This window comes from Pundamilia nyererei, unplaced genomic scaffold (genome assembly GCF_000239375.1).
Source record: "Pundamilia nyererei isolate P.nyererei 1_Seehausen unplaced genomic scaffold, PunNye1.0 scaffold00050, whole genome shotgun sequence".
Lineage (NCBI taxonomy): Eukaryota > Metazoa > Chordata > Actinopteri > Cichliformes > Cichlidae > Pundamilia > Pundamilia nyererei.
Window position 1 is genome coordinate 161582 of NW_005187451.1, and position 23427 is coordinate 185008.

At 41.5% G+C, this 23427-nt stretch overlaps 1 protein-coding gene across 1 annotated transcript in view; it reads right to left on the reverse strand.

The window, feature by feature from the left end:
• Positions 1 to 17622: 17622 nt before the first annotated feature.
• Positions 17623 to 23427, reverse strand: part of lrig3 (leucine-rich repeats and immunoglobulin-like domains 3) — a 22254-nt gene continuing 16449 nt past the window's right edge. The window contains exons 9-19 of the mRNA XM_005733087.1: positions 22353 to 22433; positions 22174 to 22245; positions 21603 to 21674; positions 20843 to 21006; positions 19988 to 20323; positions 19615 to 19896; positions 19049 to 19525; positions 18779 to 18937; positions 18547 to 18666; positions 18168 to 18422; positions 17623 to 18078 (exon numbers count right to left, since the gene is read on the reverse strand). Of these exons, the coding sequence (XP_005733144.1) occupies positions 17843 to 18078; positions 18168 to 18422; positions 18547 to 18666; positions 18779 to 18937; positions 19049 to 19525; positions 19615 to 19896; positions 19988 to 20323; positions 20843 to 21006; positions 21603 to 21674; positions 22174 to 22245; positions 22353 to 22433 (2254 nt within the window). The 3' untranslated portion in view covers positions 17623 to 17842. The remainder of the gene's footprint in view (positions 18079 to 18167; positions 18423 to 18546; positions 18667 to 18778; positions 18938 to 19048; positions 19526 to 19614; positions 19897 to 19987; positions 20324 to 20842; positions 21007 to 21602; positions 21675 to 22173; positions 22246 to 22352; positions 22434 to 23427) is intronic.

Below are 23427 nucleotides of genomic sequence, written 5' to 3' on the forward strand. Positions count from 1 at the left end.
TAGTTAGTTAGATAGATAGATATAGATATATCAGTTTCAGTTTACAATTATTTGGTAAACCCCACAAATATACCTTTTGTATATGCAGTGTGTTGAACTGCACTGGAAGAAGCAGAGCTGTAAAGTTACAGCAGCACAAACTGTAAACATCACATTATCACTGGAATTTGCATGTATACAGCTTTTTATGTTTGGTCATCATCTGCTGCCAAGTCTCTCTTGGAATTCTCTCTGGAATTGCAGCTACAAGAATACGGATCATTTACACTGGTAGGCTTATTCATCTTTGAGAACACATATTTAGTCAGTAAAGTGAATTAATTCTGAAAAGACTGAATAACCGCTGATGTTTGAATGTATCACTATGAGCTCTAATGTCGGGCTTTTATGTTAGAAACAAACAGCAGAATATGTTGAGTTGACTTTGTAGGACTAGCACATAAACGCTATGCAGTCAGTGAGGAATTTTCATAGTAGAATACATCAGTAGTTGTTAGCAGAACATGCAGAACCTCATTAACAGATGTCATGGTGCTGCCCTCTTCTGTTTAACTATCTAATGATTTCTGGGAGGCCAAGTACATAAGCAACACATTTTACAAATTCCCCGTGGTTGAAACCCATGTCATTGTGGTCAAGTGTAAGATTACACAATGTCTTCCTGAAAGATCCCCCCTCCCCGTGTCATCAAAATGGGAAAAAAACACTACATCTTTGTGTTATTATTTGTGGATTGTGGAGCTGAATTAATGTTTTGTTTTTTATTTGCCTGCATTCATTCTTTTCAAATTTACTGCACGGAAGAGAACTAAACAACACAGTCATTTAAGACTGCTGTGCATTCTATAAAAAATAAAATAAAATGAGCTGGTGGCTGTCATGTGTTTTTTTTCTTCATTCCCCGCTCTAAAAATTATAGTTTTTAATATCCTACTTTTCCTCTTTCAAGCATTTAGCTCTCAGCTATTTTGTGGGTGTCAAAACGATTACTGCGGCCATGGGGAGGTGATTAAAGTCAGGTGTTGCCGTGTGATTGATGCAGTGTGTGTCACATGTGCGCTGCATTCATGTTGGCAATTACAACACTTTCAAAAGATGTAGATTTTGCTTTTGATGTCGCCTACATCTGGGACTGAAAAGAAAGGGGGGGAGAGAGATAAGGAATAAGTGTTTCTGTCACATTAATGTCTTGCAAAGGGAATGTGGCATCCAAGGCTGCATTATGTGCCTGTTGGATGTAGTGAAAAAGCAGAAAATACAGACGTTGTTAAGGTTTTTTTTAACATATATGCAAGTAATTTGTATGATATTCTTAAACACAACTTCTATATAACTAAAGGTCATCTTAATGTTAGGTTATAGCCTTTTTGCTTAGCAATTTATTATTAATTAGATGTTAAATGTTGATTGTTCAGTTAAATTGCTATAAAATAATCACAAAGCCGAGTAAGAGTAGGTGCCTTTCCTCCTGTAACTGAAATGGTCAACACTGGAAAAACTAAGGTTTAGCGTAACTTCAAACAAATGTTCTCATAAAATAAAAGACAAATCCTTTTGGAGAGAAAGCAAAGAGTAGGAAAGAAGCCTAAGAGCAGTCTGTTGCAGCAACATGTTTCAATCTCTTCTTTGAAGATTGGCCAGGAAGACAAAGCAAATTCTAATACATCTCCTGCAAATCTAAAATATTCTATTTAATGTTCTGGGTAAAGATCTCGTGTTAAATTCTTAACTCACAAACCTACACTGATGTTCAGCAACCCACTTCCTGAAATACATTTAGTAGTAGCGGAAAACAAGCCAGAATTTCCTTTGTTTTAAACAAAAATGTTGCTCTTCTTTTCCTTCAACCCTCCTTTTACTTTTAAAACTGCTGAGAGCAACAAGTCCAGTCATGTTCCCTTTGGGGTAGTTGGAGGCAATTCTGGGAAATGTAGGAAAGTATGTTGAGAACAATAAATGATTTCAGTAATTAGATTACTTTAATGAGATATCCTTTCCTCATAGTTTAAATAAAGACATGCAATTCTACATCTTACACGGCAATAAAAATCTCCCACCTCACCAAAGCAATTAGCATCAATCCTGATCGTGAAACTGCACAGAAATCCTCGACTTAAGGCAACATCTGGCTGGTTTTAAGAGTCCTGGACAGTTTGCCGCAGGTGGTGGTGGTGCTGGGTGGAGGTTCATGTGGGTTATATGGACCGTGGAAGTTTAAAAGGGTCAGTACCTGCAAGTACAACATAGCTTATGCTCATGTTAACTGGAAAAAGGGGGAAATAAGAAAACAGCAGGAAAAATGTGCATTCTTTCCCATTTGTTTTTATGAAATGACCTTTAAAGATAAAGTAATGTAATTTAGTCAGCCATTACAACAGTAACTAGAGGTATAACACTGTTTCCTGAAATGTTGGGACCCAAAGTAAAACAGAATGCAATTATTTGCAAGACATTTCAAACATATATTTAACTGAAAATGGAACAAATTAAACATAACAAATATTATAACATATATATATATATATATATATATATATACACCTAACATTAGTTTTATAACAGTCAAAAGTGCAAAAACAATCCATAAGACATGACATAGACAGCTAAAGAAATCTGTTATTGTTTCAGCGCTAATTGAATATTGTTCAGCCATCTGTGCCCTAGTTGTTAGAGGCTAATGCACTGCATTGCAAGTAGGTAAAAAAAAATTTTTTTTGCTTCCTAAACAACAGAAACTGGAGTAATTTTCAAAAATCAATCAAACAAGAAATATTAAACTTCACTAACTTGCTTTCCTCAATCATCTGTTTTGTAGTTTCTTTTGTTAAGGTTTCATTCAACAGCAATTGCAGACAAAAACCGTGCAGCAACAGAAAATGCAAACTTCAAAATATAACAACCAAAATCCAGAAACAGCAAAAGGTCCAAACTATAAAACATGAAGACACAAAAATTTACATAGAGGAAACAGGTTACACAGTAAAGGCTCAGACAAAAACCCAGATGAAGACATGATTATACACCGAGGCAGCAGCTTTCTGTCAGGGCAAGCAAGACAGGCAGTGCTTGCCCTGTGGTCTCTGGTGTGCTAGACAAGCTGCTTCTGAGGTACAATTTGAGCTGTTTTGCTATTTTTAAAGATGCATTCTCACATCCTAGCCACTTGTCAATCTTATGATTTCTCTTTGAATAACATTTGTTAGTGGAGATATAAAGTATTTGAACTTTTAACTTAACCTGAAGTTTCTGCAGTGGTAATACTGATCTATGTAACACTAGTAGGAACATTTTTCTGCAACATAAATAATATGACTTTTATAATTTGATCCTTTTAGTTAAATTTGTAAATACAGTTTTATGTGCTGTGAGATATTTTAATAATGTGCTACACTTAATAAAGGAACTGTTCTAAAACAATTCTCTTGCATTATTGTCAGCTAATAGTAAAGTAATGTTATAATTCTTTAGCCTAAAAGGAGTCGACAAGGCTGTCAACATAAACAGAATATGTACAGCAAGTGTGGTTGAGTGGTTGATATCCCATAAGCAAAAGTTATTTCTTTCTTTTGCTTTATACTCTTCAAGCGTGTATACTAACTATCACAAATGCCACCAGTTTGGTTGAGAAAGGGCACTGTCCTGTTTGAAGCCGAGATGGAAATGATTATGTTTCCCCGCTATCATGGAAAGTAATGCTTGGCAGCAATTTGTCCACCTGCACTTCTGAACAGCAGGCTTGGTAACAATTACTGGTTCAGGAAAGAAAACATTACAGAGTCATTACAATAATGATAGTAATTCAGGCCAGAAGACATGTTAGCCTCTGCAGGGCCGTCTTTCCTCCCTTTTCTTTCGCTCCAACCCTTCCCCACCTTTACCTTGACTTTCAGTATTTTTCCTTATATGAGATGCGCCCTTTAGCTTGTTTGAAACCATTATTAATTTCATTTTAAGTTACTCTGCTATACTCTGCAATCATAGCACGTCAAATGGTACGTTTTCATTCATTGCTTTCATTGCTGTTATTTTACTTAATAGCACCATAAATCCACATATATTGTAAAAATTCACTCTGGACAGAAATAATAGATTGCTGTATGCCTTAAAAAGTTATGCTACTTAAAACAGAGAACATCTACCTATTTTCAGCAAACAAGAGCATGTGAACGCCCCTTCCCCCAAAGAGAGGGGGCACTGAACAACTAAGTAGGAGGCTTGTTGGAGCCCCTTTCCAGCAGGCAGCCAGTACTTGTATTTATGTTTCAAAAATCTATCCGAGAGTGCCAAGACATCATCCAAGACGCTGATGGAGTCGCCACACAGAGGCTGCTGCCATCCAGTCTGGAAAACATTTAAAAATCTTTGTTATGAAAAGAGTGCAGAGATGCCTGTCCTGCATGCTGGGGGAAAGATGGCTCCATTTTCCATCTGGAGTTCGCTTAGTCAGCGTGGGAGGATGTGTGTATGCTTTCTGTACAACACATTGGATGATAAAATAGTTTATGAAAAAAATACAAATGGCTGCAAGTCACTCTTCTGGGTGGGCCCACAAGCGCATAACATATTAAGCCTGTGAGGGATTATTTTTGTATTTCTCAGCAGTTTTTTAATACATTTGGACTGATGTATGGGCCATTAAGTATCAATCATGGATGTTCTGCTTCAATATGAGGCTGTTCTTTGTCAGATTGTTTTTTAGCAGTTATTTAAACAGTTTTCATTCATATGTCTCTAAACATGGCAAATGAATCCCAGATTTTCAAGAAAGGAAAAGTGGTATGTGCATATTAGTTTTAAGCTTTATTGTACTTTATGACTTCTTGGCAATCCTAAAGAAATAAGTGGAAATATTAACACAGAGGCATCAGATGTTGCCTTTTGTCCCTGCGAATGTTGGAGTTTTATACACATCAGCTGTCAGCACAAAGAGGAAAATTGTGGATTTACATTGATTCGTTGAGTAGTCCTACGAGATCTTTTGGGTCTTTTAGTCTTTTGGGATTGTGATATATACAATGAGATAATCTGCATAAGCAGATATTTTTGGTGATAGTTAATGGTACGCTATATTGTTATACTAATTGTAATGACCAACTGGTGCTATACTCAAAATACATCATTGTTAGCATAAGCAGACCATACAGCAACTCACTACCACATCCACTTTCCACAATCTCTATGCCTAGCTTGGAGAGTGTGCATCCATGTTTAAAAGCCTGGTGAGTATAGTGCCGCTACCCAAATGCTACTAGCCTGCTTAGCCTGTTACATAAATAAGCATTGTGCCAGCAATGAGAGAACTGAGCCAAGGGTAAAGGAAAGCCTTCATGCATCAAATACATGACATTCGGGAATAAATTAGCACTGGATGAATGTTAAATGTCTGAACGTCATGGTGCTGTCAGAAAGCTTAAAGGCCAATACTCTCATACTGACCTGTCATCGGACCATTGGAGCAACATGCAGCATATGTACCACTGCAATGATTTTAAAGACTCTCTGGCAAAGTTATAAATTTGACTTGCAGTAAAAATGACAATTCAAGAGTAAAACCTCTGAAATGTATCTAGTGGTTGAAATGTTGCTTCCTAAAATCGAAATTATGGCCAAATAGGAACATTTTGAAATTTTAAAACTTCAAAAGGCTAATGATATTTTTCAAATGAATGGCTCCAGAGGGCCAAACACTGCAAAATCTGGTACTTTTATCCACTTTGGAAAGGTTGATTCAGTTAACGGCTGCACTAGTGCGACTGTTTGGGAGTTTCGAGAATGTCTCCAAAAACCAATTTGTTAAGTGCAGTGAAAAGGTGAAAAAGTATGCCCAATTAACTCCATCAAAGGCTTTTTTCCCCTGTATCCAACTTTTCTTTTGAACTCCCCTGCTGTTGGTTTATAAACTATTAAGACAGTGTTCTGAATTTATCCGACCTCTAAGGTGAGAACTGCTTTTTAATCACTCAGGTTTCAGGAGAGAATGATGCTTTATCACCCTGGTCATTAAACTGCTTGTTTCAAACCCAGAATATTAGCACACGGTCGCTTTGAAAAGCCTGTTTTAGGTTAAAAGAATCAGTCAAAGACAGACCCATCAGGCCTCAGTGCAGTCCTTCTGGACAGATCTGTGGATTTTGACTCAGACAGGGTTTGTCTGAGGAAAAAGTGGGAAATCCCCCCTTTCTCTCCCATCTCCTCAGCTCCTAGCTGTTGCTCCTGTAACTGATGTCATAATTTCTCACTGAACCCTTAACCAAACAATAAATATTTGACAGCTCAGTTGCTTTAAAAAGCCTGAGCTGTTTGCACAACAGTGCCTGCCAGAACATGCTCACAAAGCTCACTGGGTATGATGATATTGTCAGAGACCAGGTTAGAAATGCAAAGCTGCGTTTCTTCTGTACAGCAACTCCTGATTTCTGTCCTTACACTCTACTCGAGTTTAACTTCTTTGGATCTGGATTCACTTTCCACCCAGCCAAGATGGAATCCAGCGGACAGACTGGCCACATTGTACTCATTAATAAACTGGCACACATGAAGAAAGTATCAAAGAATTGCTGTGACATTTCAGCTAACGTATAAACTCAGCGGTCTAAACATTCCTTCCCAAAGAAGCCGTTGAAAATCCAAGTGAGTTGTAGGCCAACCATCAGAACATCATTAAACCTTTGTTTGGAAGTGTCGCTCCCCAGTATAGCACAGCAGGTTTCACATGCACCATTTGGCGTCCCTGGGTCTCAGTAAATAGTAAAGAGGTTAACTTATGAAAACACTCACACCCCGTTATCAGATTAGGACTCTACAAAGAGCTCTCAGCATCAACAAAAGGGAGAGATTTTTTTCAAAGAAAGAGGCTCGATGAACACTGTGTCCTGTTGGTCTTTGCTGCCCCCCCCCCCCCAACCAATCCCCATTCCTTCCTTTGCTTTCATTTGTTCGAGCTGTTGACAGCAGGCTTGGCCTGAAATTAAAAACCTTTAGTGTTTGTTTGCTCGTTGTCAGCGCTAGGCTTTTCCCATCATTTCCCAGAGACAGCATCACTCACGTCTTTTGAGAACAGCTTGGTGGAGGGGATAGCATCCAAAAAGGCAAGGAGCGTCCAAATATTAAAGAATGCATGAAATTGATCATTTTTTAAAAAGGAATGCAACAGGAACACAGCAATTGCTAACTAACAAAAAAGCATAGTTTCTATGGCAAGTTTGCATCAGCTTGTAGGTGTGAGATTTTTAGCACATAATCTGGGGTCAAGCACACACTCAGTGTCAGTGTGTTTGACCCAGGAGTGTCTGAAGTGTTGATGCTCTATAAGGTCAAAAGTCAGGCGAAGAGTGACGACTGAGCTATTCTACCAAAGGCCCCTTTAAAAACAGTCTAAAAGCAGGGAGGGTCTACACAAATCCATTTGTCGTAGTTTTTATTTGACAAATTTTAGCATTTTTTCCACTGATATTTATTATTCGCTTTATTTGAGTCACTACTTGCTGCTGTGCATTACCCCAAGAGGATCAATACATTGTTGTATAATTGTTTAAATCCCTCTTCTACCAGCTGTGTGCAGAAAAGATACAATATATCACAAAAGGCTCTCTGAGAGATTACTTAAGTATTCAGTAGGAAATAAGACAGTAACGGCAAAATAAGCACTTTGCACTGAAAAAAATATGGATAGATGTGCAACTGAAGCAAGAGCCCACATGTAAAGATTTAGTAAGATTTAGAATTGAGTCAGCGTTGGGCGTGTTGCAACACGACATGCCAAACTGATTAGTTTGCTGTTGTGTGGATCTTTATTTCTGCCTCTTAAAGGTATTACTGCAATCTGCATTTCTGTCTGTCTGAAATATACAGTATGGGGCTATCCATAATTCACCTTCTATACTGTATCTGTGGGTGTTTTTATCATCATCTGCTTTGAAATGGCTCTCCATATACTCTGTCAAGGGGATCAGACAAACTGAAAAGATAATTGCAGGCCGTTTGCAACAACTACTAGCCACCATAGCACAGCTTTCTTTACATACAATGAAGGAATGCAGCCTGTCTGAAGCATCAGATGGGCAATGACAGGATGAGCGGAAACCACCTGGATCTTAAACTTAACCCACAAGGTCACCTTTCTTCATTTATCTCCTACTGTGGCTTGTAAAAAAGGAAAAAAATGTGGGTTAGTGCTTCACCAGACCTGATTTATCCAGACCGAATGGTTAACCTAAGCTAAACATCAACAGCAATTACTTCCTAATTGGTAAAGTGTTTGAGAGTTTCTGGGTGTGGAACAATGGAAACAATATCAGTTGTTCTCAGTAATGTTCCTTTCACTTTAAAGATAATTTCAGATTTAATAGAGACTTAATTATATGGTATCAAAATACACAACATACAATTTGTTAGTTTGGCATTTGCAATATGTAAGTATTCGAGAGATAATAAGTAAGAGCTGTTAAGAAACAAAACAAACAAAGCAACTATATCCCAGGTGCAGGGAAACAGCTAACCCTCGGGCAGTTTGTTTTCAGTGTCTTGCTTATAAACCTCCACTCTCATCACTACCAGACCTCACACCTCACTCCCACCCACCAAAACCTTATTATAAAACACCGTATCTAAAACAGGGCTAGAAGAGCACAGCTGAACTTTGTTAGAGAGCTAAAGGTAATCTAATAGCATAACTGAAATGATTTATGCTAAGCTAACTAGCATCCTCATCATAGAGTTCTCCAGGCAGAACCTTTGCCCTTAAGATGCCATAAATTTAAGATGCCAATTATAGAAAGTTTAGTAGATAAATAAAAGAAAAAATAAACAAGATTTAACCTAATGCGCTAATTAATCAGGTACAATGTTTACCACCTTCAGTGTACCTTTAGACAATTATGGAACTTTATAACTTATAATATATAAATATAGCAGTTGTCCAGTTTTTTATTTCATTTTTTAAGTTTTGCTATAGGTGGTGCCAAACGCTTTTAGCATGCTAATATTTGATCGCTTCCAAAAGGTTAAGCTAATAGGAGTGCAAAGTAAATATTTGTTTATGAACTAAAGTTATATTGAAGCAGATGACTCTAGATGAAGCATTAAGGCATCACTAAAGTTACTACAAATTAGTCAACATTGAACAGGGATTTTTGTCCTCTATTTCATGGCAATACATGCATAAAAAATGTTGAGTCATTTCTTTTGAAATCCTTTATGTCTTAGGGGTTTTAGAGGAAAAGTCATGGGATCACCAAAGTAATTAGGATTCATCCTCTGGGTACCTTGGATATCTGTACAGAAATTTCATGGCAAGTCATCCAACAGTTTTTGAGACACTTAACTCTGAACCAAAATACTTCCATCCCTGGAGCCCGCCACTATCTCTCTTGTTAAATCTGTGCACTAACTCTGCTCCCACTCTATGATAAGCTAATCACTCAGCACTTAAGCTTTGTGAAAATTTGGATATTTTTTAATGTATAGCACGATGACTGATCCAAACTGCCAGACACTTTTCTGTAACTTTTGAATCCCATGATTTCAAACTTTCCATCCAACTTTGTCAGCCACTCCTCAAATCAATTTACAGCGTAGAATAACCTGCAGAACAGAAAAAATTGGACTTCAACTGTCCAATTCCAGCGGCCCTTAATTGGCTTCCCCTCCTTGTCAATATCAGTGTAAAACTTTTAAAAGTTGCACGGATGGTGGTGAGGATTTAAGCTTTGAAAGTTGCCTACAGACAGCATTTTGCTCCAAAGCCCCAGAGACTGTGATTCACAGCCTGGTCTCCAGCTCAGCCATTATGGTCACGTCTTTTTTACGGGCATGGGGGTGTCGGTTACAGACACACAGGCAGACTGACTGATTTAGCTCTTTAGATTTGTGTGGAATTAGTCACAGTGGAGGGCTAGCCAGGCCAGTGGGGAGTTTAAGACATTGTGGGGGAAAGAGAAAGCCTGGAGTGGGCGGGCTTCTTTTCTTTCTAGTTTTACGACCCCTCAGGTTTCCACCTGTGCTGACATGGCTGAGGTTTTACAATAGTCCTGAAAGAGTTACAAGCAGCCGGGTAGAAATTCCAGACTTCTTTCTTTTTTCTTTTTTTTACCCCCCTTTTCTTTTTTTCTCTCTCTTTTACTGGAAGGGTGGGGTGGGGGCTGTAGTTATTGTGGAGCATTTGTCAGGCAGCCAGTTGCAGAGGCAGGGCCAACTGGTGATTTATGGTAACATCTGCAAGATGCAAAGCTCTTGTATATGCTTTTAATCATACAAAGAGCTAGAGATTGAAAAGAGATGGGCTGATGGAGGTTTATGGAGTCCATGCTGGGATTCACACTGATGGCAACGCGTGTGAACGTCTCACACGGCCAGGGGATTTCTCCAGCTCAGTGTTTCCAGGCTGAATTTGGCACTGGTGTGTTTTTGCCAAGCAAGTGCTGTTTCTCTTGTCTGATACGGTCAGTAGATTCTCTGCAGGCTTGAAGATAATCTGCAATGATTGAAATGTTTGGCTACATAAAAGGATAACCCAAATGGACAGCCAGGAAAGGTGAAAACCTTCCAAGAAAACAGCACTACTCAAATCTCTCTGGATTCATCTGTCAGCAGTTGAGAAGTCAGAGTGAGTGTGACCTTACATACCAACAATCCAGGGTCACCTCATTTTTAAAATCTGTATTCTAGTATCGACAAAGCATATATAATCCTGGAAAAACAGCTCAGCAGTCGTAAATTTCAGACACCAATCCCTGAGCAGCTTTCCTGAACTTCATAACAGAGGAATAATCATTTCTATGAGCCGCCTGTAGCTATTTAATATAATAAACATCTGTCTGCATGTCACCACATCTGGTAATAATGAAAGCAAATTAGCTACAAAAATCAGGGTGTCTGGCAGTTTGATAAGAACATGGCATGCTAAATTCATTTTCTTGGCTCAGACCCTGGGGGGTCGAGAGCAACGATGACCTGAGGAGCTGAACCTAGATCTGCATGCGACTGCTATTGTGTATACAGTAGAGTCTGAAAATGGAGATCAGAGTCTGATCTGAGACCAGGATTAGTGAGCTCCAATGTTTGTCTGCCAGTCATTGGTGGTCTGGAGGAACAGTCAGCTTCCTGTCTCGTTTCTCTGGACACAGAATCAAAGAGGGGAAATTATTCTGCAATCTGGCGGGTGTTTCCCCCGGCTGGAAATGGGAAGGTTGTCACTGACTGCTGGAGACTTCTGGATACACAGTCTTGTTTTTTTTTTTTTGTTAGAGTGGGAACCTTCCATGCCTCAGTCGCTTGTTAGGCCACAAATTGTTTTTTGGTTGCAGCAATTTCAGAGACTTTAGGAGTAAATAAACCATTCTGAGGGGAATTACATCCACCCACTTAATTGTAACATGCATAGTGTAAAACCTTGCTTTCAAGAGGCAGATCACATATTGTTGATAAGAAGACTTGAATCCACCAGACCAGCTGTAAAATACTAAAGTGGAGTTAAAGTTGTTCCCTCTGTTACAGGAAAGGACCTCGAGCACAGCAGTTGGGGTGAAAAAACCCTTGAGGATTTCTTGCTGTCAGCAGACTTTAATCTGAGCTTTTTAACATAATTCTTGCAGGATTTTATAGGTTGTGAAAAAGGTTGTTTTCCATCAGCCTAGCTGGCCTATCTCGTCACCAGCCAAAGATATATACTGAAAACTCCAGTGAGATAGATGCGGATATTCCATCAGCTGTATTTAGCAGGTAGAAATGGTGGCTTTTAATAATAATCAAAAACTATTTATCAAAGATGGATGAAGCCACAGCGATAGAACCCACTGGCTTGTGGACCACAAAATTGCCCCAAGCATTTTGGATATGAACATTTTGGTGTTTAGGGGCCAGAAATTAGGAAAAGGTCCAGGCTATCGGCTAACGTCCGTTAGCTTGGTTTTAGAAATGTGAGCGCATAGACTGTATGGGTGTGTTTCAAACATACCAGCCAATTTCCTATTCATAAAATACTGAGAAGATTTTCTATTTGTACTCTATTGACTACACAGAAAGTGTGTCTACCAACACCACAAATATGACTGGGAGATTGAGGACGCTGAGTTTGGTTAATCAAGGCAGTGTCTAATGGAAACCTAGCAGCTGCCAGCACTCACTTGTTACCTAAAGCAGTATGGCTTGCTATGTGGTTAATTGTACTAACAGACCTCTCAGGTCTGTGGTCCATTTTTGATAAGTGAAATTTGATTATATGTATCTATTTCATAGCAACAATTAGCAGTAATAAGTGTCTGTGCTTTGGATGTGTACACTTTATTGCACTTTGTTAACCGAGCTTGTTTCAGTTAACTGATTACTTAGTGCTACACCCTCAAAAAACAAAAAGACTGGCAAGAGGCTAATTTCCCAGTTGAAACGTGAAGTCCAAAAACTAAAGGTGATGTCACAGTAGTTAAGTCTAACTTTATTCATTTTCTATATTTTATTTCTGCTCTGTGATTTAACATGGAGCCAACAGATGGGCACACTTTTAAAGACAGCATGGTAAACTCTGAATCTGCTGGAAAGGTTTTATATGTCTGTCATGCATGGCTTGGGAATGCTTTGGGATACCCCAGGATGAACTGGAAAGTGTTGCTGAGAGGGGGAGAGGGACTTCTGGAATACCTTGGTTCGTGCACCTCCCCCGTGACCTGACTTTCGGTAACTGGAAGACAACAAATAGATGGATGATGACTGTATACTGTATCAGTCATTATTTGTGTTTTCATTTTCTACAGAGATCTAAAAGATCTCTAGACAGGAATATCTGTAATGTTCTGCAAAACACAAAGCCCGTTGTGTACCACGGTCAACTTGGGTGCACCAGGGCCAGCGTGGAAGCTACTAACTCAAATATGTTACTTTACAATGCAAAAGATTTCTACTGTTTATGCACAGATTTTGCAACAAAAGACAAAGCAAAAGTTGCCAAGATAACTCTCCAGATTTCCAAACTTCTCTTCTAAAGTACTTCTAAGTATTGTGCAGTGTTTGGGTATCTGATGCACATTCATAGTCATAAATCTACCATTCAAACTAGATTTTTTTTCCCTTTCTACTTCTTCTTCTTTTTCTTCACCACTACGTCTCCTGAAAGTACATTTTCTCTTCTGTTCCAACATCTGTTTATGAATGCCTTACATACAGCACCAGATCACCATATATCATCGAGCTCACGCAAAGGTTTGACTATTTACTTGCAAAACAATACAATGTGACACTCCTATAAATATCACCACATTTTGTCGAACAAGAAGTGTAATCAGAATCCACTGAGTTTATCATTTATCACTCCCCAGCCCCATTTTATCCATGCTTCAGGCCGTGTTTGTGAGAAGTCCTTTTGTGATGTGAACTAGCTCGGCTCTGCACTGACTTTAGATTATTAGACAAAAGTGGACCAGTCCTTGAATGTTGCTTCAGCAGCAAAAGCACGGCAGCTGCTTCCCAGGTGTTTGGATGTGTGTGGCTCCACCATCTTGTCTTAATCGCAGCCTCCTCGAAGAACTGGCAAGACTTCCAACAAACCCCCTCATTCCTTTAGACTGGGGTAAAAGCATACAAACCAGACCAGCGTAGCCAACAGCCAGGTGTACTTAAACATTAGTCAACCAGAAGGATGAGAGAGAAATAACACATCCTATGAAAGCAAGAGTCTACATCAGTGTTTCCATACACAAACTGAGTGCATGAATCCAAAGAACTTTACGGTGAACATGACTACAAGAAAAGCAGTCAGTTTCACTGCTTTCCTCTACAATGCTTTTCACACAGTAGACCGAGTGCAAGACTAAAGTTACTGCTCCTGAATAGGGGATCTGATTAAATCCTCTTCCAAACTGCCGGCACCACCATCGTGAATCTGCCATTTCATAAACACACAGCTCCACTGTGGCAGCCAGGGAGCCGCAAGACAAGTTCCAAGTGCAAGTTTCAACAGCGAGCCCGGTGCACAAGCACACCTTTTTTCCTCATGTTGAAGAGGAGAGGCCTGAAACAACAAACCGCCAGGCAAGAAGGGCTGGGGGGATTAGGGGAGGGGGATGAGTCATCCAGCAAACAGAGAGTCTAGTATGGAGTAAGGTATATTGTGCCATACTGTTCTAACGGCAGTTTGTGGGTTTAATGCAAATTACATGTTGTTACTTAGTTATAAGCACCGTTATTTAAAGAGCTATTATTAATGATAGGCTACTGGCCACTATCATAGTTTCTGCTGGTTTAACTTTTTGTATGACATTAACACTTTGTTTTCCTTGATACTTTGCCTGCTAAGCTGAGGGTGGAGGGGTATTAACAACATTTCGGACTTACAAGATTTATTCGTGTGGTGCAGGATGGGTCTCTTCAGTATCCAGACATAAAAACGTATAAGCCAATAAAAAGTAAGCAAAAGGCCAGTATTCTTCCAGTGACACATGCCGTCTTCTCGTTTCAATATTTATTAGCTCTGACTCTAATGCAGTCCGCTCATGCAGGATTTATGGCCCCGCATTGATCTTCTTTGTTTGCTTTTTGGCTACGTAGAGCGACAGAGGGATTTTGAGAATTCTCATACATTTCGGTTTTTTTGAGCAGTCCACCAAAAAACCAACAGCATGTAGCCCCATGGTGATGACACTGTGAGTAAATTGAATGGCGATTGGTTTAAAAGTTGGCTTGAACATGAAAGCAAACCACAGTGGAGTTGACTACAAAGAAGGATTAAAAAAACAAAACAAAACGCCATCAAAGATCAAACAGGCACACACGAGAAGCATGGAGAATGGCTGCTGTCGGCAGTTTAGGTTGTTGTTTCTAACACTCAGTTTCACTCTGACACAAAGAAGGTTTTCTTTTGGCAAAATATGACTTCTGCCCTTTCTGTGGTATGCCACAAATCCAAAGTATCAGCGACAACCGAAGAGCAGCCCACCTCGTGGGTTCAAGGCTCACTTTGATAGACAGCTACAACACATAGATACCGGTCTGCAAAGCTTTGTTAGCATCTGTTACCAGCTTACAATCACGATGGGCTCAACTATGCTGAAAACATTCATCTGAGAATCTGGTGCATATTGACATGACAGCATCATACAGTTAATGCAGATTTGCATCCCTGTTGCACCATAACCATGGAAACCATTTTATTAACAGTGAGCTTATTTTTTTCAAGAGGCCAGTTTGAGCTTTGTGTATCTTGCTGGAAGCACCATTGGAAGATGGATGCACTGTGGTCATAAAGGGATTGACATGGTCAGCAATACTCAGGCTTTTGTGTCTAAATGGGTTTAACTCTTCAAACGGGTTTGAAGCAGTAGTGGCAACTCCAGGCCTCAAGAGCTGGTGTCCTGCAGGTTTTAGATCTCACCCTGGGTCAACACCCATCCATCCATCCATCTTCTTCCACTTTATCTGGGGCTGGGTCGCGGGGGCAGCAGCCTAAGCAGAGAAGCCCAGACCTCCCTCTCCCCAGCCACCTCCTCCAGCTTATCCGGGGGAACACCAAGGCGTTCCCAGGCCAGCCGAGAGATATAATCTCTCCAGCGTGTCCTGGGTCTTCCCCGGGGCCTCCTCCCGGTGGGACATGCCCTCACCCGGGAGGCGCCCAGGAGGCATCCTTGTCAGATGCCCGAACCACCTCAGCTGGCTCCTTTCGATGTGGAGGAGCAGCGGCTCTACTCTGAGCCCCTCCCGGATGGCTGAACTTCTTACCTTATCTCTAAGGGAGAGGCCAGCCACCCTTCGGAGGAAGCCCATTTCCGCCGCTTGTATCCGCGATCTCGTTCTTTCGGTCACTACCCACAGCTCGTGGTCATAGGTGAGGGTAGGGACGTAGATCGACCGGTAAATTGAGAGCTTCGCTTTTACACTCAGCTCCCTCTTCACCACGACGGACCGGTGCAGCGTCCGCATCACCAATCCATCTGTTGATCTCCGGCTCCTTTCTCCCATCACTCGCGAACAAGACCCCGAGATACTTGAACTCCTCCACTTGGGGCAGGAACTCATCCCCGACCCGGAGTGGGCACTCCACCCTTTTCTGGCTGAGAACCATGGCCTCAGATTTGGGTCAACACACCTGAATCAAATGATTAGTTCATCACCAGGCCTCTGGAGAGTTTCGAGGCATGTTGAGGAGGTAATTTAGCCATTTGAATCAGCTGTGTTGGATCATAGATCTAAAACCTGCAGGACACCGGCCCTTGAGGCCTGGAGTTGCCCACCCCTGATTTAAAGGGTTAAATGGTGCTGAGTAGGTACAAAGGGGCTCAAAGCGTGCCAAGAAAATATCCCCCTACTATTACATCACCACCAGCCTGAACCGCTGATATGAGCCAGGATGGATTCATGCTTTCATGTTGTTTACAACAAATTCTGACCCTACCATCTGAATGTGGCAGCAGATATCAAGACTTTTCCATTCTTCTCTTCATCTTTGTGAGCCCGTGTGAACTGTAACCTGTTCCCTGTTCTGAGCTGACAGGACTGGCGTTGTGGTCTTCTGTTGCTGTAGTCCGTCTACTTCAAATCTGAGCTATTGTACAATCAGAGATAATTCTCTGCATATGTTGGTTGTAACGAGGTTATTTGAGTTACTGTTGCCTTCTTCCCAACTCGAAGCAGCCTGGCCATTCTCCTCTTACATCAAAAATAATGGATTGGATTTATATAGCGCTTTTCAAGGCACCCAAAGCACTTTACAATTCCACTATTCATTCACACACTGGTGGAGGCAGCTACAGTTGTAGCCACAGCTGCCCTGGGGCAGACTGACAGAAGCGAGGCTGCCATATCGCGCCATCGGCCCCTCTGGCCAACACCAGTAGGTGGTAGGGTAAAGTGTCTTGCCCAAGGACACAACGACTAGGACAGAGTGCCCGGGGATCGAACCGGTGACCTTTTTCGTAAACCCAAGAGACGTGTGGGGAAAATCCCAGCAGGCCAGCATTTTCTAAAATACTCAAGTGATTTTGAGTCACATTTTAATGACCTTTGCTCCCCATTCTGATGCTCAAATTAAGCTTCAGCAGGGCATCTTGACTACATGCCTTAATGGACTGAGTTGCTGCTGTGTGATTGTTTGGTCAGATATTTGTATTAATGAGCAGCTGAACAGGTGTACCTAATAAAGTGGCTGGTGAATATCCCAATATGGCACTGAAACATGAATTTGTATGATTACTATGAAAATCAATAAACAGTAATACCCAGTTGTTCCCAAGCTGTTTCTGGAGTCAGACCGTGATACTTAACAGTTAAATATCCTCTCTGTGTGGGGGGGCTCACTGATGACAGACCTAGACTGTCCTTGGTGGTTTGTGGTTCTAAAAAAAAAGACTGGGTATAAAAGCCAGCATTAACCTCCCAGCCCCCGACATATGCCACATGGCCACACCTCCATCTCTTGCAAGATGAAGCGAGTAACATGGTGAAGCCTTCAATGAACTTAGCAGCACACATTTAGGTGTTTTTATTGTTTACATAATGTATGTGCAAAACAATGCTTCATTCAAAGCTGGAATAAGTGAATAGGCAGAGCTGCAAAGTACTCAAAATGTAAGCAAAAATAATGAAATCTTTTTTATATACAATTTACAAAATATAATAAACTTTGATAAAAAAATGTATATACTGATCTTTAATATTTAACAGAATCTGTATCCTCAACAACAGCTGGTAATATGTTCCTTTTTCTTTCTGCAGGAACATTAAATTGTCCTTTACATTCACTCGTTGTCCACATGAGGAGTCCTTTTATTGCAAAAGTGTACATTCAGTGAGGTAGAAATGTTCTTTTTTTGGGTTGTTCTCTTCATGAAAAACACTAGCTCACTGGAGCTCAGTCACTCAGCTAAGTGCTCGATAGACACTGTGAGGTGGAATCAGTCCGCGTGTTGTCAAATGGCTGTTCATACACACTGTTGCTCTGCTCTGATGAAGAGTCGTTGAACTCCTTGTGGTCTGACTCTGCATCCGGAGCAGTATAAGGATTCTCGTGCAGAGTTATGCCATTCTGTGTTACTGACAGTGGGGGGAATCCTGGATGAAGGTCCTGAGGCCTCCAATTGGGAGCTTTCCCAAATGTTCCTGAGTGAAAACGTGCAACAAGAAGTCAGGCCGGAGCACAGGAAATTCTGAAGTAAGAACGGTTTGGGAAACATGAATTTAAGACCTACCCATGAAGGTGTTGCAGGGGGAGAGACATTCATTAGGTCTCCCATAATCAACCGTATCCCCCTCCTCCACTGATGAACGATGGTCGCTCTGATGGTAGGAGGAAGCATGATGCAAACTAGCATTGGGAAGCTGGGTCAGGACAGTGGACGAGCAGAGGTCAAAATGCTCGGTCAGGAAGTAGTCCCTCCTTTTAGAGTTTGTCAGGCTGCCGTTGTAGGAGTCCATACAAGCTGACCTTTGGTCAGTGGAACAACCTGAAGGGTTTGAAAAACAGTCAGAATCTTTATAAAGAGTCTGAGATTTTTAAAGTACGTCACATACACTTGAATAGATTTTTATAGCTGAACAACAGTAATGTTGCCAGACTACTTTTCAGACCTGTGAAGACTTCAGTTGGGTCAGTCAAGTACATGTTATCTCTCTGAAGCAGTGAGCCAATTGGACCTTGGTAATGGCAAAGCAGAGGATCAATGGCCACTTCCATGTCCACTTCACTTCCTGTATCCAAATGACAAAGACCTGTCAGGACAAATGAATGGGCTCGACTAAAAAACCCTACTGTTTCTACAGCTTTCCCTTTGGAAACAAAGAAGAAAAGGCAGCTTTTTACCGATCATTTCTTTGGGCTGCAGATAGAAACCACTAATAGAAGACGTCATGTACTGATGGCTGCTACCGCTCTCAGACGGTATATAACCATCCTGTCGGTCTGCTAGTGTGCCCTGAGAGGACAGGTAGCTGGGGATGTCGGCAGGCAGGTTGGTCTCATCTAAAGCATAAGAACACTTGATTAAGTTTTGCTTTCATCATTATATATTAAATTTGCAAGGAAAAAGAAATCAGGTACTGAATGATAATTAAATAAGCCCCATGAACTGACCTGTGTTGGTGACACTGCAGTCTTCATTCCTTCGACGGGTGTGGTAGATGATGACTACCCAAACCAGGGAAGTACCAACCACACAACACACCACCGCTATGATGACGATGCCTACTGTGGTCCACCCATCATTGTCAGATCCTGCCCCAGTTCCAATACCCACCCCAACGACGCCCTGTGCTCCAGAGTCGCAGTTGGGATTCGGCACAACCGTCAGTCGAACATTGCCCCTCTCTGTGCCCAGAGTGTTGGACATCTCACAAGTATACTTTCCTGCATCTGCCTCTGCGGCGTCAACAATGATAAGGAGTTGGTTGGCAGCTGCGAAGAAGTGGCGCTCTGTAACCACTAATGGACTGTCATCTTTGGTCCAGTTCAGCTTTGGGGGAGGACTCCCGCCAGCAATGCACTGAAGGACGGCGGTCTCGCCTTTGGCCACGGTGCGATCCATGAGTGGACGGAGAAATGACGGTGTTTCTGTAAGACGAGCACAAGAATAGAGTTTAAATGGGCCAACAACTTCTACATATAAGACTTTGGACCTGAAATTGGTGCCTTTCTCTCACCTAGAACTGTGAGTGTAGCATTTGCAGAAATGGCTCCAGCTGTGTTTTGAGCTGTGCAGCTATAAACGCCAATGTCTTCAGTCTTGACATCCACTATGAAAAAGACATCATCCTCAGGCATGACATGCATCCGGCGTTCACGGGCGGCAGGAAAGTCGGTGCCTCCATCTTTCTGCCAGGCGATCTGGGGGGAAGGGTGGCCAACAGCAGCACACTCCAGCCTAGCCGTTGCCCCGGCGCGGATACTCAAGTCCATCGGTGTCTTCGTGAAGGAAGGGAGCACTGGAAAAAGACCAAAATACATTCTGATTAGACTGTTTAGGATCTTTAAAGGTGCGTGCCCATAAAATGACGCATCCCACTCCAAACTCACTGTGGACGGTGAGTCTGGCCTTGGTAGAATACGAAGATCCAAAATGGTTGGAGATCACACACTGATACCTCCCCTCGCTGGAGAACTCGACGTTTCGGAGCTGCAATGTGGTCGTATACTCCGTCACCTCCGTCTCACCTCCTGCTCCTCCCTGCACCCGTAGGTGGGCCTGGTTGTGGATCTCCGCATCATTAAGGACCTCATTGTCTTTTTTCCAGGCGAAGGTCATCGGCGAGTCGCTTGAGCTGGCCGCAGAGCACACAAACGTCACATTGGCGCCTTTGAGGGCCGATTGGGTTTCCGGCTGCACAGTGATCTGAGGCTTTGGAAAATCCTCTGTGTGAATAAGAAAAAGGAATTTTTGAGCTGCAAGTACATATATAAATATATAACGTGTTTATATTTTCTTAGCTCATTCCAATTTCCCATTTTTTCAGATTTTGGATTTTAATAACTGACATTCTATCCTCAGTTGCAGAAGGTTTGAGGACCTCCTATATCTCTTAATCAAGAAAATCTTTCAGATAACTTTTTAATTGTCAGGTTAAACGACACCTTGCAGATCAGCTCTGATATGATGTTATGTTTTGTTAGTCCTTATCATTATTTTAAAGAGCCAAGACACGAGTGTAAATCTTAGGATTTTATCTGTAACTAAGTGCAGATGGGGCCCTGGAGGAAAAACGTAGTAAACTTCTATCATATTCCTTCTCGAAACCCAGAAGTCAAGGAGGAAAATACCCAACGATCTGGGCCAGTCTGTGAGTGGAAACCCTGTCGTGGATAAATGGCTGTTTCTCAGACATTATGGGACATTTGTGTCAAGGTCTCGCACCAAGTGGATGCATCACTCACCACACACAAACTCCTCCTGGCGGACGGCGAACACGCTCCTGCCCTGCAGCATTTGCGGGTGGGCGCAGCTGGCATTGACGCAGTACAGGAAGGTTTGTTCTGCCACCCAGATGGGTAGCCACTTCAGTTGGCAGTCGCACAGGAGGCTGGAGGTGTTTAGACGCCTGCCGGGGGGAGAAGATACCAGAAGCGTTTAATTCACTTTGCAGTAATATTTAGAATGGCTGGTAGTCTGCGTTTCCTCACACAGCCGATGAAGGTAAAGCCGACTGTCAAATAAAGACCACAGTGGAATCTACAGAGGGAGATTTTTATCAGTATAAGACCATCGGTTTGTGTATATGAATCAGGTAAATGTAGAAGTGAATACGTTTAGGAACAAAATAAGATTCATATATTGTTTAGTATTTATACTGGATATTTAATGTAGATATAGACGCACAGACATACTAAAATATCACCTAAAATCCAACTACAATGCACCTGTTTTCTTTAGGAAACATTATTCCGGTGTACTGTGTATGTAATTTGTCAAGACTTGCACTGAATTTGAATAAATTTAAAGGTTGCTTTGCTTGGGTTTTTCAGCGAAAGCTATCCTATAATGAAGGACACAAAGAAAACCGTGAACCCGTTATTAACACTGGAGTAAGCACTGTTTGCTGCAGACTTTTCCCAGCAGACCATAATGAGTTTCACCTGGTGTTCTGTCCCACATCAACATTGGAAACACTAACTGAAGCTGCCCGTAGACACTTACAGCTCCTGCAGGTTCTTCATCTGGGAGAAGGCGTTCGCTTGGATGGACATGATGGCGTTATTACTCAAATCTCTGCGGAGCGGAAAGAGAGAAGAAAATTAGGGCCGCTAAGATCCCCACACAAAGATGGCAGCTTTTTCTGCCGACATCAGCCGTGTGGAGCGAAGGCTACAAAAACTTCAATCGAGTGAAGAAAAAGTCTGGGCTCCAGAACAATAAAACTCTGTGCAGCAGTTTGCTGCGTTAATCAAGAGAGGCCCAACGCTGGGCTGCTTTTGAGCTTTGGCAACGGCTGGGAAAAAACTCTAATTAGAATCAAATGCAGCTGTTGCACCACCATCCCCAACACACACACATGTACACACACACACTTATCTCCACTTGCCTCGGTGATCGATATAGTCTGGCACACAAGTAAAGATACTAATGGCAGAGTTTTCTTCTTGATTCCACATCAAAGCGGAGGAATGGGAGAAGAAACAAACAGCCTCTCTGTCTTAGTGTGATTCACCCTGGTTAGTTTACAGCTCGGACTTTTGGAAACAATCAGTGAAACACGAGGCCGACTCACAGGTGCTGCAGCGCGTCCAGGCCTGAGAAAGACTTCTTGGTCACCGAGCGGATCTGGTTCCTCTGCAGAAATCTGGGAAAACAACAAAAGTCTTATCAATTTCCAACCTCACTTTTGACTCGGTGACCTTACATTGTTTGTGTTCCACTAGGATTATGGCAAAATGATCCCACACTCACAGTTTTTTCAGCTTGTCCAAAGCAGAGAAAGGTCCATTCATGTCTTCGATAGTCCAGGAGATTTCATTATTTTGGAGATCCCTTTCAGGAGAAGCAAACATAAAAAGCACTTTAAAAAAAAGGAAGAAAAAAAATCCACACCCAGAAAACAACTGCGCTTGTGATGTTAATAAAACTTTATGCGGCTTTACATTTCGCGTGATGGAGGGAAAATGCTCGAGATGTTAAAATTACAAAGTGGCCCCGTGCCCAAACAGGAAGTTGCATCTTGGCCGTGGTGGCACTTTTTAAAAGTCTGCTTTAGCATTTCTGTGTTGTATAGTGGAAAAAAGTTTTACAAGGAAGCTCGGCAATATAAGCTGTGCTGCATTTTAAACTGCATTCGAGGGGATGATATATTCCACGTGCAATTTAAATCTGTATGTGATCATCCCCAAAGGAGTTTACCAAAATCTTAACATACACAAAGACACTTTGTTTATTCTAAAATGGACCAAAACCAACATATCCTTCTATATTTACTGGTTAAGCTCGCCTGACATTAATTGCTCATTTTGCTATGTCCTTGTGAGTTTACATATTTCAGCCATTTTCAGCGTTATATTACATTGGCTTTGTGGAAACAACTCAAGTAGCTAGCAAGTCTAGTCTCTACATGCGAACTACTTCAGTGAGAACATTAAGTTTCCACTCAATGTTTGAGTTAGAACTTTGAACTTCAGAATTACTCCCGTGGGAATAGAAATAAAACACGAGGTTGAAAAAAAGAAACATTACACAGAAAAAAAAATGTCTCTTTGAAATCGAGAGACTGTAACCAACTGTTGATGTTGATGAAACATTTTCTTCTACCAAAACTAAAAATTCCTGGAAAAAATATGGTTACATTTATCCTGCTATCCACAGAAAGAAAAATACACGCAAAACAACTAAATACACAGTTTTAGGGTATGAACATCAGTAAAAGCAAAGCATTTCCCTGAGAAATTGCCTGCTTTGATCCCCGAGCGGCTTTCCTGCTTTCAAACAGTTCTTTTTCTCCTCGACACGCCTGCTAGGGCTGATACAAACTGAG